An 11841-nucleotide genomic window follows, 5' to 3' on the forward strand; every position below is an offset into this window, starting at 1 on the left:
CCTGAGTTAAAGGCTAATCTCTAGAAAGGCTCTTCCTTTAAAGTCCCTACTCTTTGCCTTCCCAACGTATAGAAGTATGAAAAGTCACCAGAGGCAGAAGGTGGTCTCACAAGTCTTTAATCCCAAAAGGGTAGCTGGGTTTCTGTGAATTCCATACCTGCTTGATCCACATATGAACTACAGGGGGACATGATGAGGTCCAGTTTAAAGGTCACTGGGAACCTCTCAAGATCTCCCTCACTATGCCATTATTCAGCATTGGGGAAGATGTGGCTGGAGCCTAAGGGGCTCTTCCCTTCCCTATGGTGGGACTCATTAGGAGAACCTCAGCAAGCAGCCCACTGTAAGCTCAAACAAATACCATGTCGCTGGTATGGAGTATAGGATGTTGCTGTGACAGGAACTCAGGGGTCTTAACTGGCTTGAGCGCTGGGAGGGGGCAAGCAGCCAGGCCTTGTCTGTAAGCTGAAGACCTGGCAGTGCTGAGCTGGTCACCCCCCAGGACCTCCTTTTGTGCCCAACGAGTGACTCACCTTGGCATAGACATAATGGTCAGGGGTGGGCACGCAGCCTGCTTCCCGCTGTGCTCCAGGCCTCCTTCGATGCTTTCCGAGAAGTCTATTGAGCTGGGAGCTTGTACTGCACCCGGGGCTGACATCCTGGCATCCTTGGATAAAAGCAGCCCACGGGGCTGCCCTTGCCGTATGCCTCACTGGCGGCAGAGAACAAGGCTCTATTCAGCAAGTGCCCTGGAGTAGACACCAGAAGCCCAAGCATGGGCAGAGGAAGGCAGGGGTTGGGGGGAGCAGAGCTGTCTGTTTTCCAGAAGCCCAAGGACACAGATGGCCAAGGCGCCTGGAAGGGAGCTGAGTGGAAGAGATAGATGGGCCTGAAGTCTCAAGCAGCAACAGCCTCCTCCCCGCCATTGGTGAGGGTGGAGTTTGGTTTCCTGGAACTACATATCCCTCAGAGGCCTGGTGTGTAGGAATTTAAAGGAGGTAAATCTCCTAAGAGAATGAGGGGTACCCAGGAAGACGGGGTGTTACAGGAAGAAAGACTCCAGCATGCACAGCCAACTCATTCAAAACTACTCTGTCAGGGGCTGCCGGGGGCCAGGCTGGGGGGGGGGGGCAAAGGGAAGCTGGACCAGGGAGAAATGGCCCACTAGGCTGGATAAGAGGCCACAGAGGGGCTCAGGAATGAAGCCTGCTGTCTTACCCTATTAGGATCTGCGTGCATACCTTCTGCCATGCACTCCAAACACACAGCCAGAGGCTCAAGTTGACCCTGGAGTCACAGAGAGGGCTCCAACCTTAGCCCTCCACTCCTGAACTCCAGGAATGAGAAGATAGAGTTGGAGAGATTCAGGGGAGAGGACTCTGTTGAGAATGGGGGGGTCACGGGAAACTGTGATATAGATTGATCCCGGAGGAAGGGAATAGGTTCTTCAAGTTCCTAGCATCTCACAGGCTCACAGAGAAGGACAGAGTTGGTGTAGTCCTGGCTTACAGGCTCTAAGAACAGCTTACCCCACAGAGCTGTGCACTCTCTGTCTCTGTCTGTCTCTGTGTGTGTGTGCTCGTGCACACTTATCACACAAATGTTCATGTGTGTGCACATACATGTGTTGAGGCCAGAGGTCAACCTCAGGCACTGTTGCCTTGGTTTTCTGAGAGAGCATTTCTCTCTGGACCTGGAACTCGCCAATTAGTGAGAGCCAGGAAGTCTGCTGATTTTCACTGCCCAGCACTGGAGTTTACAAGTATGCACTGTCAAACCAGACCTTTTGTATTCATTCTGCAGCTAGAACTTGGGTGGGTCTTCATGCTTGACAGGCAAGCAATTTATGGACTAAGCTGCTTCCTCGGCCCTCTCTTGACCCATTTACCAGAAAGGGGGTTCCTTGATTGAAGCCAGGCTGGTGTTCCCAAGAAAGCCTTGACTCTGGGTACAGTGACCTCAGTGGGGTGAGAGGAGTTCTCCCCTTAGCTGGGCTGGGGCCCAGCTCCACCCCCTCAGGCTATTCAATAGGGGTGCTTCCAGGAAGTCAGGGGCAGATTTAGTCCAGCCCGTTCCTCCATAAAGGCCCTGACATCCCAGGAGCCAGCAGAGGCAGGGCAGGATGGAGCGGAGACGCATCACCTCTGCGCGCCGCTCCTATGCCTCCTCCGAGACGGTGGTCAGGGGCCTCGGTCCTAGTCGACAACTGGGTACCATGCCACGCTTCTCCCCGTCTCGAATGACTCCTCCACTCCCTGCCAGGGTGGACTTCTCCCTGGCCGGGGCGCTCAATGCTGGCTTCAAGGAGACACGGGCGAGCGAGCGCGCAGAGATGATGGAGCTCAATGACCGCTTTGCTAGCTACATCGAGAAGGTCCGCTTCCTGGAACAGCAAAACAAGGCGCTGGCAGCTGAGCTGAACCAGCTTCGAGCCAAGGAGCCCACCAAACTGGCTGATGTCTACCAGGCGGAGCTTCGGGAGCTGCGACTGCGGCTGGACCAGCTTACAGCCAACAGTGCCCGGCTGGAGGTGGAGAGGGACAACCTTGCACAGGACCTCGGCACCCTGAGGCAGAAGTGAGAAGGGGGATAGGGGAAATGGCTAGTGAGCAGAGAGACTGAAGTGCAAGGGGTGCCTGCCTGGAAGAAAGGGCACTGCCTCCCCCAGGGGAGCCTCTCAGCTCCTGCATTTCCCCATGTCTGGGAGAGCTATCTTCGTTCCCTAATATGATCGGAATAGCCAGACTAAAAACTTCGGGGATCTGATTCCCAAAGGGAGCTGGGCACTCTGGGCACCTCCATGCTGAGGGAAGCTGGGGGGTGGGGGGTAGCCAGGGTATGAGCCAGCAGGTGCTTTCTTTCTTCATTCACTTGGCATTATGAGTGGCCAGAGAGGTTTGTATCCACAAGGAGGCTCTGGTCTCTGAAATATAGGAAATGCAAGAAAGAGAGGCCAAGCCTGGGTGCAGGGTCCAGATGATGGTCTATCACCTGCTTTTGACCCTGCTTAAGCCATTTTGAGTGGGGTAGCTGTAGAGGTCAGGAAACAATCTGTCCTAAACGATCGGAACCAAGGGTCACACTCCGGGGCATGGTGCTTTGCTGGGTGGTGGGCATTCATGTGTCCCTCTGGTGCAGGAGGGGCACTGGTGTCAGTGACAGTGAGCACGCGGTGGAGGATGCGCCTGTGGGAGCAAGAGCAGGTGCACCAACCCAGATAAGGCACCTCGGTAATGAGCTAAGGCGGAAGCCCTTATCTGTTCACTCTCTCCGCCGAGGCCTCTGTGTAAGAGCCCTCCGTTGCTTACTTCTGCCACCTTACCGGTCCTATGGGATCGGTTTGTGACAGTCCCCTCCCTCTGGAGGTTAGGACAGGGACCCAAGAGTTCTCAGGAAAACCTAAAGCCCTTACTGTGTCCCCTCTCCCAGGCTCCAAGATGAAACCAACCTGAGGCTGGAGGCAGAGAACAACCTGGCTGCGTATAGACAGGTCAGAGAGATGAGCAGGATGGGTGAGGGGGAGGCTGAAGGCAGCCCACCAAACACAGCCCCTGAACTTAGCCCTCCACAGCAGTCGGTGCTTCCAAGATCCCCACAAGGAGGGGGGAGACAAAGGGGGGGATTTTAGTAGGGAGGACCCTGGGGTCAAAGGGACTCTCTCCCCACTCCAGGAGGCAGATGAAGCCACCCTGGCTCGTGTGGATTTGGAGAGGAAGGTTGAATCGCTGGAGGAGGAGATCCAGTTCTTGAGGAAGATCTATGAGGAGGTGAGGCCAGGGAGGAGGAGGGAGGCCTTACAAAACACTGCAAGTGACAGGCAGAGACAGAGATGCTCAGAGAGGAGGATAGAGGAACCAACTGTCAGGAGGAAAAAGAAACGAGAGAAAGAGTAAGGACACAGAGACTAAGGGAGATGTGTCCCATATTTACTAGCCCTGAAAATGTTCACAGCCCCTCCACCACCATGTTCTGAGAAGCACAGCACCAGGTCTTTAGCGTCTCCTTCACATCAGCTCGTTCGCCCTTATTACTACCTCCTTTCACAATGCTGGGGACATTGAAGCCCAGAGAAGATGGAACACACCGCAAAGTCACACAGCCGAAAACCCCTCTGAGGGCCTGTCACGGCAGTACACATCTCAGCCTGTGAGAGGTAGAAGCAGAATGTTCGAACTGTTCAAAGCCAATTTTGGCTACACAGAAAAACTGAGACCAGCCTGGTCTACAGGAGAGCCTCATATAGACGTGTGTGTGTCACACACACACACCCCTCTGACCTCAGAGCCTAGCTGTGAGTCATAGGCATGGCTGGTTCCTGACTATCCAGTCCTGGGAAGATACCCTCAAACTCTCATTCCATGCCTATTGAGGGCTTTATTTTTACTTTTTGACAAGGTTCCACTGTGAAGCCTTGGCCGGCTTGGAACATGCTATATAGACCAGACTGGCCTCAAAACCATAGAGATCTGCCTGCTCTAGCCTCCCACTAAAGGTGTCTGCACTGAGCCTGGTATAAGCCCATGAGTCTAGGCCATGCACTTCCTCCAGTAACAGCGGCCTCGTTTCCACAAGCCATTGCCGTGTCTGGCAGACAGAAGTGTGAGTCTTCAAGAACCAAGCTGGAGTTTAGGCCTGAGGCTTGAGCCTCAGTACCCCTTTTTTACCTTATTAGGAAGTTCGAGAACTCCGGGAGCAGCTGGCCCAACAGCAGGTCCACGTGGAGTTGGATGTGGCCAAGCCAGACCTCACAGCGGCCCTGAGAGAGATTCGCACTCAATACGAGGCAGTGGCCACCAGTAACATGCAAGAGACAGAGGAGTGGTATCGGTCTAAGGTACCTGTGGGCCAGTTTGCCTCTTCCAGGAAGCCTTCCTGCTATATACTGGAGAATAAGGGAAGGAACCTTGGAAAATAACCTATCTAGATGACCAGTCTTGCCCAGAGAGAGAAGACTTGTCCAGGACCATGTAGGCATTACTACTTCCCAAACTACTCGTTGTTATTGCTATTACCTGTAATAGCAATAATAGTCAATAATAGCTAATAGGTTCACTAGCTTGCCCAGTGTCACACAGCTTCTAAGGGATAAAGGGATAACATTTCCTATCCTAACCCATCTCATTAGAGAGTTTGCCTTTTTGATGCCTCTGCCAGTCTGTGTCCTGTGTTACTGAACATCTATTGTGTGCCAGGCACTTTGGTCCAGAGGTGGCCAGAGTTTGTTCGGACTGTAGGAGGCAGGGAAGATGAGGGGGTGGTACTTGTGCTAGACAAGCAGCCTAGAGACTCAGGAGAAGGAAGGGCATCTCAGGTGAAGAATAGGTGCTGTGAGGAGGCCTGAGACAGAAAAGCGCAGACAGAGACCAGGGATGCTGCTGGCCCAGGGCACGAAGCCCAGTGCTGAGTCGCTGAGCCTCACATGCAGTGACAGTCTGGGCAGGATGAAGGCCTGAGAAGTCCTTGGGCTACAGTTGCTTCTGCCGAGAGAGCCTTGAGGTCGGTTCTCCAGAGATCGTGTATATCTATCTCCCAGCCCAGGCAGCTCCCTGGTCTGTGCCCTGCGCCACTGGGAGGCTCTGGTCCACCTTCCCTTAACTTCAGGTCCTCTCTCGGTTTAGTTTGCAGACCTCACAGACGCTGCGTCCCGCAACGCAGAGCTGCTCCGCCAGGCCAAGCACGAAGCTAACGACTATCGCCGCCAACTGCAGGCTTTGACCTGCGACCTGGAGTCCCTGCGCGGCACGGTGAGTACCGAGAGGGACCACTAGTTGGATGGGGCAGCTGCCACCCAAGAAGTACCTGGAAGGGAATGGAGGGAGTCGGGTGGCGTAGGCTAAGACAGACGAGATCTGAAAAGTTGGCGGCAGGATCGGGGATCAGGGGTCGGGGCCTCGAAGCTTCTCAAATCTCCCGGCTAAGCGATCTGTCCGTTTCATCCCGCAGAATGAGTCCCTAGAGAGGCAAATGCGCGAACAGGAAGAGCGCCATGCGCGGGAGTCGGCCAGTTACCAGGAGGCACTCGCTCGGCTGGAGGAGGAGGGCCAAAGCCTCAAGGAGGAGATGGCCCGCCACCTGCAGGAGTACCAGGATCTACTCAATGTTAAGCTAGCCCTGGACATCGAGATCGCCACCTACAGGAAATTGCTGGAGGGTGAAGAAAACCGGTGAGCTCACCTCAGCCCGAGTTCCTTGTATCCTACTCAGGAGTTAGCCTTGTATCCATCCCTTCCCTCCCGAATTATTCAGCCTACGAACAATAGATACTCAAGAAATGTCTGAAATGATGGATCCAAACACTGTTAATTCCCAGGATTAAGGCCTTGATTTATTCCCCAGACTAAGCGGCTCGCCACAAGCCTGGCCAACAAAAATGGAATTTCCCATGGTCTGAAGGGCTTGTTCTGTCCTTTTGAAGTTATTGTGATTATTATTTTTTTTAATTTCTCCCATCTCCAAAACCTCCACTCTCCTTCCTGGAGGTATTTTGTGGGGGCAAATAACACAGACCTGCAGACTTTTCCAGCTCCTGGAGAGTGCTGGCTGCTGGGTTGAAAGTTAGGTGGTAGATGCTGAAGAGATAACTCAGTTGTTAGGGGTTGGGTTCCAACATCTATATTATGCCTTGCAATGGCCTGTAGTAACACTCCAGTTCCATAGGATTCAACACCCACACCTGCCATTGTATATGTATAATGTGTGTACATGTGTATGTGTATATGTAATGGTGTGTATGTAATAATTATGTATATGTAATGATGTATATGTGTATGAGTTTATATGTATCAGTTATTATGGTGCAAGCTTTAGTCCCAGCACTTGAGAGGAAGAGACAGGCAGATCTTTATGAGTTTGAGGCTATCCTGGGATATATATTGAATTCTAGACCAGCCAAGGCTGCATAGAGAGACAAGAGTTGGTGGAAGAGAAAGAGAGGAGAGAAAGGAAAAAGGAAATGACACACACGAGAGAGAGAGAGAGAGAGAGAGAGAGAGAGAGAGAGAGAGAGAAGAGGAGAGAGAAGGAAGTGTTTGTGTGTGTGTGTGTGTGTGTGTGTGTGTGTGTGTCTGTGTGTGTGTGTCTCTGTGTGTGTGTGTCTGTGTCTGGCTGTGTGTCTGTGTCTGTGTCTGTGTCTGGCTGTGTGCCTGGCCTCGCACAGGATCTTGAGGTTTCCATGCTGGCCCTGGACCAGCCCTGGCCTGGGGATGTCCTAGGGGGTCCTCATTATCCCTATCCCTCCTCTTTCAGCATCACCATTCCTGTACAGACTTTCTCCAACCTCCAGATCCGAGGTCAGTATAGTGGGGCTTTGTGGGAAAGGGTATTGAATCCCCCCCAATGCCTGTGGACTGCTCTTGTGGACTGGGGGTGGGAAAGAGATTCAAGTTCTCCTTGAGAGCCTTCGTGACCCTCCACGGAGACCCTAGACAGAGCACAGCATCCTAGGGCATGCATCTGGTCCCCGTCTTGCTCTGCCCTGTGTCCCTGTCCCCTAGCTGTACCCATGCAGAACCTGACAAGGTCTCAACTGATGCCAGGTCTGCAGGCTATGAACAAGCTCTGCCCTTCTGAGTGTTTTGTGTTCTTGTTCTTCTTTTCTCTCTCTCTCTCTCTCTCTCTCTCTCTCTCTCTCTCTCTCTCTCTCTCTCCCTCTCTCTCTTTCTCAACTGCTTGTCACTACAGGGGGCAAAAGCACCAAAGAAGGGGAAGGCCACAAAGTCACAAGACATCTCAAAAGGCTCACAATACAAGTTGTCCCAATACAGGCTCACCAGATTGAAAATGGAGCCCTGCCAGCTCTCCCTTAGATAGACGCATGCATTTCAGCCATACCTTTCCAGCTTGCCTTCTTCCTCCCAGGCCTCCTCTAAGGGACTGGACCATGTCCTTTGTCCAGAAGCTTCCGGGCCCACCCTAGGTCCTGGCTCTGTGCAATTAGGTTATACCTATAGAGCTAGCCTATGCTAAAGGTTAGGTTGTACTAACAGAGCTAGCCTATGCTAAAGGTTAGGTTGTGCTAACAGAGCTAGCCTATGCTAAAGGTTAGGTTGTACTAACAGAGCTAGTCTCATGTTAAAGTTAGGTTGTACTAACAGAGCTAGCTTATGCTAAAGGTTAAAGGTTAGGTTGTACTAACAGAGCTAGCCTATGCTAAAGGTTAGGTTGTACTAACAGAGCTAGTCATGTTAAAGTTAGGTTGTACTAACAGAGCTAGCTTATGCTAAAGGTTAGGTTGTACTAACATAGCTAGCCTATGTTAAAGGTTTGGTTGTACTAACAGAGCTAGCCTATGCTAAAGGTTAGGTTGTACTAATAGAGCTAGCCTATGTTAAAGGTTTGGTTGTACTAACAGAGCTAGCCTGTGCTAAAGGTTAGGTTGTACTAATAGAGCTAGTCTTATGCTAAAGGTTAGGTTGTATTAACAGAGCTAGCCTATGCTAAAGGTTAGGTTGTATTAACAGAGCTAGCCTATGCTAAAGGTTAGGTTGTACTAACAGAGCTAGCCTATGCTAAAGATTAGGTTATACTAACAGAGCTAGCCTATGCTAAAGGTTAGGTTGTATTAACAGAGCTAGCCAATGTTAAAGTCAGCACGTCCCTGGGAGCTCCAAGGAGATACTCTGAACCCTCTGAGCAAATGCCTCTGGCTCACCAGTTTTCTGTCGCTAGGTGGTCCCCTTGGGTCTTGCAATGCCTGTGGGCAGGCTCTGTGTTTGATTCATGTGTCCCCCGAGTTCTATTGCTTCACTTCAGTGCTGATTCAGCCCAGAGGGTTAGTTAGTTCCCTCTGGATGGCTGCTCTTGTAGTGAATAAAGCTTTATGCTCCCTGCTCTTCATTTTAAATATTAGTGAGTGTGACATGTTATATTTTTCTCTCTAAGCGGGGGTTGGCCCAGTTTACGTTTTACTGGTATGTGGCCCTTAAATGATTCTTGGATACAGGGGAAATTTTCATTTAGGAATATTGGTCATGAATATTACAGGGTGTAATTGAGCATTAGAAAGTTAATCATGCTGACCAGGGAAAGCTAATCGTGCCAAGTGCTAGGCAGTCAAGGGTCACTAGAGTCCAGATAAGTGACAGAGGGAAATAGGAATGTGGAAGGGTCCCGTGTGTATCAGTCACTAATCCGTGCCACATGGTATACCACACATTAGTTAGGTGCCGCCTCATCATGACACAGGGAAGTAGGCACTGTTATCCCATTTTGCAAGAGAGGAAACTGAGGCTCCTTCCATGGTGCAGCCCTTGGTTGTCAGTCAGCCAGGTGCCAGAACAGAAGGTGGAGCAGGCTACAGGACAGCAGCTAGATGTGCCCGGCACAGATGGGAGCCTCCAGCCACTTCAGAAAAGCCATCTTTTCCCTTGCCTAGCTAGCTAGCCCCATATTCATGATCCTGGGTGCGTGATGGGGAAGTCGGGTGCAGGACAGGATGTCTAGTATCCCAAGAGCCCATGGAGGCCTCCTCTCCTCGTACCTGCAGAAACCAGCCTGGACACCAAATCCGTGTCAGAAGGCCACCTCAAGAGGAACATCCTGGTAAAGACTGTGGAGATGCGGGATGGTGAGGTGAGGAAAGATTCCGGTCGCCCCGGGGAGCTCTTGAGGCTATACTGAAGAAAGCCTGGAACTAGCTCCTTTTTTAGCTACTAGGAGAGCTCTTTTCCCAGGTCTTTCACGGGTGGTGTGCTAAGGGCAACCTGTGTACTGAGGCCACCAGCTCTAACTGGGACAGTTGGGAAAGAGGGGGTGGGTGGGGGAGTAAAGGCTTTGAAATTTTAATCAAAAGAACTTCGCATAGATAGACATAGAATGGCCTTCTCCATTTGTTGGAGCGTTAGCAGCAATGGTTACTCTTATGCCATAGTGTCAGGCATGGTACTAAAACCTTTACAAGTGGCTTTTATATTATTATTATTATTATTATTATTATTATTATTATTATTATTATTTAATGTGAGTGCTCTGCTGCATATATATCCGCAGGCCAGAAGAGGGCATCAGATCCCCTCAAAGATGGTTGTGAGCCACCATGTGGTTGCTGGGAATTGAACTCAGGACCTCTGAGTTTGACTACAGAGTGAGGCAATCACAGTGACAGCCCAGGGAAAACAGATCCAGGGCAGTCAGGGGCTTGCATCAGCAGGCACAGCCTCGCAAACTGGGTCTGGGATTATTTGAGCCCCTAACCCTGCCCCGTGCACCCTCCCTGTCCCTGCAGGTCATTAAGGAGTCGAAGCAGGAGCACAAGGACGTGATGTGAGGTGTGCCCACCTGGTGGCCCTTGCCATACAGTGTGAGGGCCCAAAGCTTATCCTCAAATAGTCCTGTTTGCCAGGCTCAGTTCCCACCCACACCAGCGCTTCCCTTCCTTCTGGTTTCCTGCCTGTATGCTGCCCAGGGCTCAATCAGTGCTGAGCTTCATAGATGGCATATACCCTTCACCTTCAACTAACAGGATACTCACCCCAAAGGCGCAGTCAGGAGGGGAGGGAACCCCAGCTGGGTTAGAATTGGAAGGGAAGAGGAAAGATGAGCAGAGAGACTTAACAAATCATTCCTTCATCCTTGTTGTTATGGAAACTGTTGCCAGGCTGCTGGAGCTAGACAACAATTCAGACAGAAAGGGAAAGTCCCCGAGGCAAAGTCTCTCTAGCCAGAGACCTATGCATCCCGAATGACCCTGACGATCTAGGAGCTGATAGGGCAGACCTGCTACCTGGAATGGCCACTAAGGCAGTCCTGAAGGGCCCTCCAGAGTGATGACTCGTGTGTCAGCCCCACTGAGCAGCTATGCAGGTTGACTGCCCATGAGCATGTGGAAACTTGGTTCTCAGCACTTGGCAGGATCTGTGGCATAAGTGGAGAGGGAAGGTGTATTGGACGGTGGAGAAGGGCTCCCTGGCCCCTAAGTGTGGATGCAGAGAGGTGGAACCCAGGAAGGGTCTCTGCTTAGGCTGCAGGGGTGCCAATGGCGGAGGCACTGGTAAAAGATCATTTGGACGCTGGAGTTGAAAGTTACAGGCAATCTGTTACCCTTGGCTCTGAATCCTATGAATCAAGGAAATAACCCGCTCTCTGGAAGACACTGAAATGGGAGAGAGGGACTTCCGTCCACTGGGCAGGGTACAGATGTGTCTCAGTCGTGAAGGTCTATTCCTGGCTGCACAGTCATCTTACCCTGTGACTGCTGCTTCTCAGTCCTGAAGAATCCACAACCATCCTTCCAAGGTTCTCCATCCCCACAATGACTAGCTGTTGCTCTCCAAGCCAAGGGACCATTCCCCTTCTTATGCAATTATAATAATGTCACCTATTTAGGTTATCATCCTATTTGAGAGTTTGAGGAACTGAAACGTGTTGTGTTCAAGCAGCCTGGTGGCTAGTGCCTTCATATTAGAGCACCTTCTCTGAAGCTGATTGGTGGGCAGGTAGGGAAGACATTGAGCAGAAAGTGTCCACTCAGTTGTCCTTCCCTCCCCTCCAAGGTCCCTCCCTCTTCCCAGGACACCCCCCCACCCCCTCCTTTCCACCTGTGCTAACCTCCAGAGCAGTACTGTCACCTTTACTCACTGGGCAGAAATAAAGACATGTGCCATAGACTTCCACAGAGTGGCTCTGATTTGTTCCGGAGGTGGGGTGAAGATAGGCAAGACCCAACTTGCTCATTATCAAACCCTCTGAAGCAGCAGCTGCCTGTCAAATCCACCTTACTCAGAGACCAGGTCCCCTGGCCTTTGCTCCACCTCCTCTTCTCAGCCCCAATCCCCCAGCCTGGGTGCCATCATTTCAAGAAATTCCTGTGCCTCCATCTTCGTACCTGCCCTGCGCTCTGCTAGT

General features: G+C 51.6%; 1 protein-coding gene and 1 long non-coding RNA gene across 3 annotated transcripts; one reads left to right on the plus strand and one right to left on the minus strand.

Annotated features, from left to right (window-relative positions):
- Nucleotides 1–2081: 2081 nt before the first annotated feature.
- Nucleotides 2082–11615, plus strand: Gfap (glial fibrillary acidic protein). 2 transcript variants are annotated; one of them, XM_085829525.1, is made up of 9 exons: nt 2082–2577; nt 3430–3490; nt 3672–3767; nt 4673–4834; nt 5619–5744; nt 5944–6164; nt 7246–7289; nt 9485–9570; nt 10223–11615. In XM_085829525.1, exons 1-9 carry the CDS (start codon nt 2123–2125, stop codon nt 10262–10264), a joined length of 1293 nt encoding a protein of 430 aa, XP_085685651.1. In that variant the 5' UTR covers nt 2082–2122; the 3' UTR covers nt 10265–11615. The 2 variants fall into 2 exon arrangements, with proteins under 2 accessions (XP_085685651.1, XP_085685652.1); XM_085829526.1 differs by lacking the exons at nt 9485–9570; nt 10223–11615 and adding an exon at nt 7681–8819.
- On the minus strand, nt 2651–5932 carry LOC147001390 (uncharacterized). The gene is made up of 3 exons (XR_015044953.1): nt 5800–5932; nt 4665–4756; nt 2651–2923 (listed from the first exon to the last, which is right to left on the minus strand). It is a non-coding gene; the product is annotated as an uncharacterized LOC147001390 (long non-coding RNA).
- Nucleotides 11616–11841: the final 226 nt, after the last annotated feature.

Source organism: Mus caroli, unplaced genomic scaffold (genome assembly GCF_978045245.1).
Source record: "Mus caroli unplaced genomic scaffold, Mus_caroli_1 scaffold_13, whole genome shotgun sequence".
Classification (NCBI taxonomy): Eukaryota; Metazoa; Chordata; class Mammalia; order Rodentia; family Muridae; genus Mus; species Mus caroli.

What these genes read in the sequence shown, in the direction of transcription:
- Gfap (XM_085829525.1), top strand. Translation starts at nt 2,123, where the DNA reads ATGGAGCGGAGACGCATCACCTCTGCGCGCCGCTCCTATGCCTCCTCC. An exon ending in TGGAGTCCCTGCGCGGCACG is followed by an intron (nt 5,745 to 5,943) that starts GTGAGTACCGAG and finishes TTCATCCCGCAG; the next exon opens with AATGAGTCCCTAGAGAGGCA. An exon ending in CTGGAGGGTGAAGAAAACCG is followed by an intron (nt 6,165 to 7,245) that starts GTGAGCTCACCT and finishes CTCCTCTTTCAG; the next exon opens with CATCACCATTCCTGTACAGA.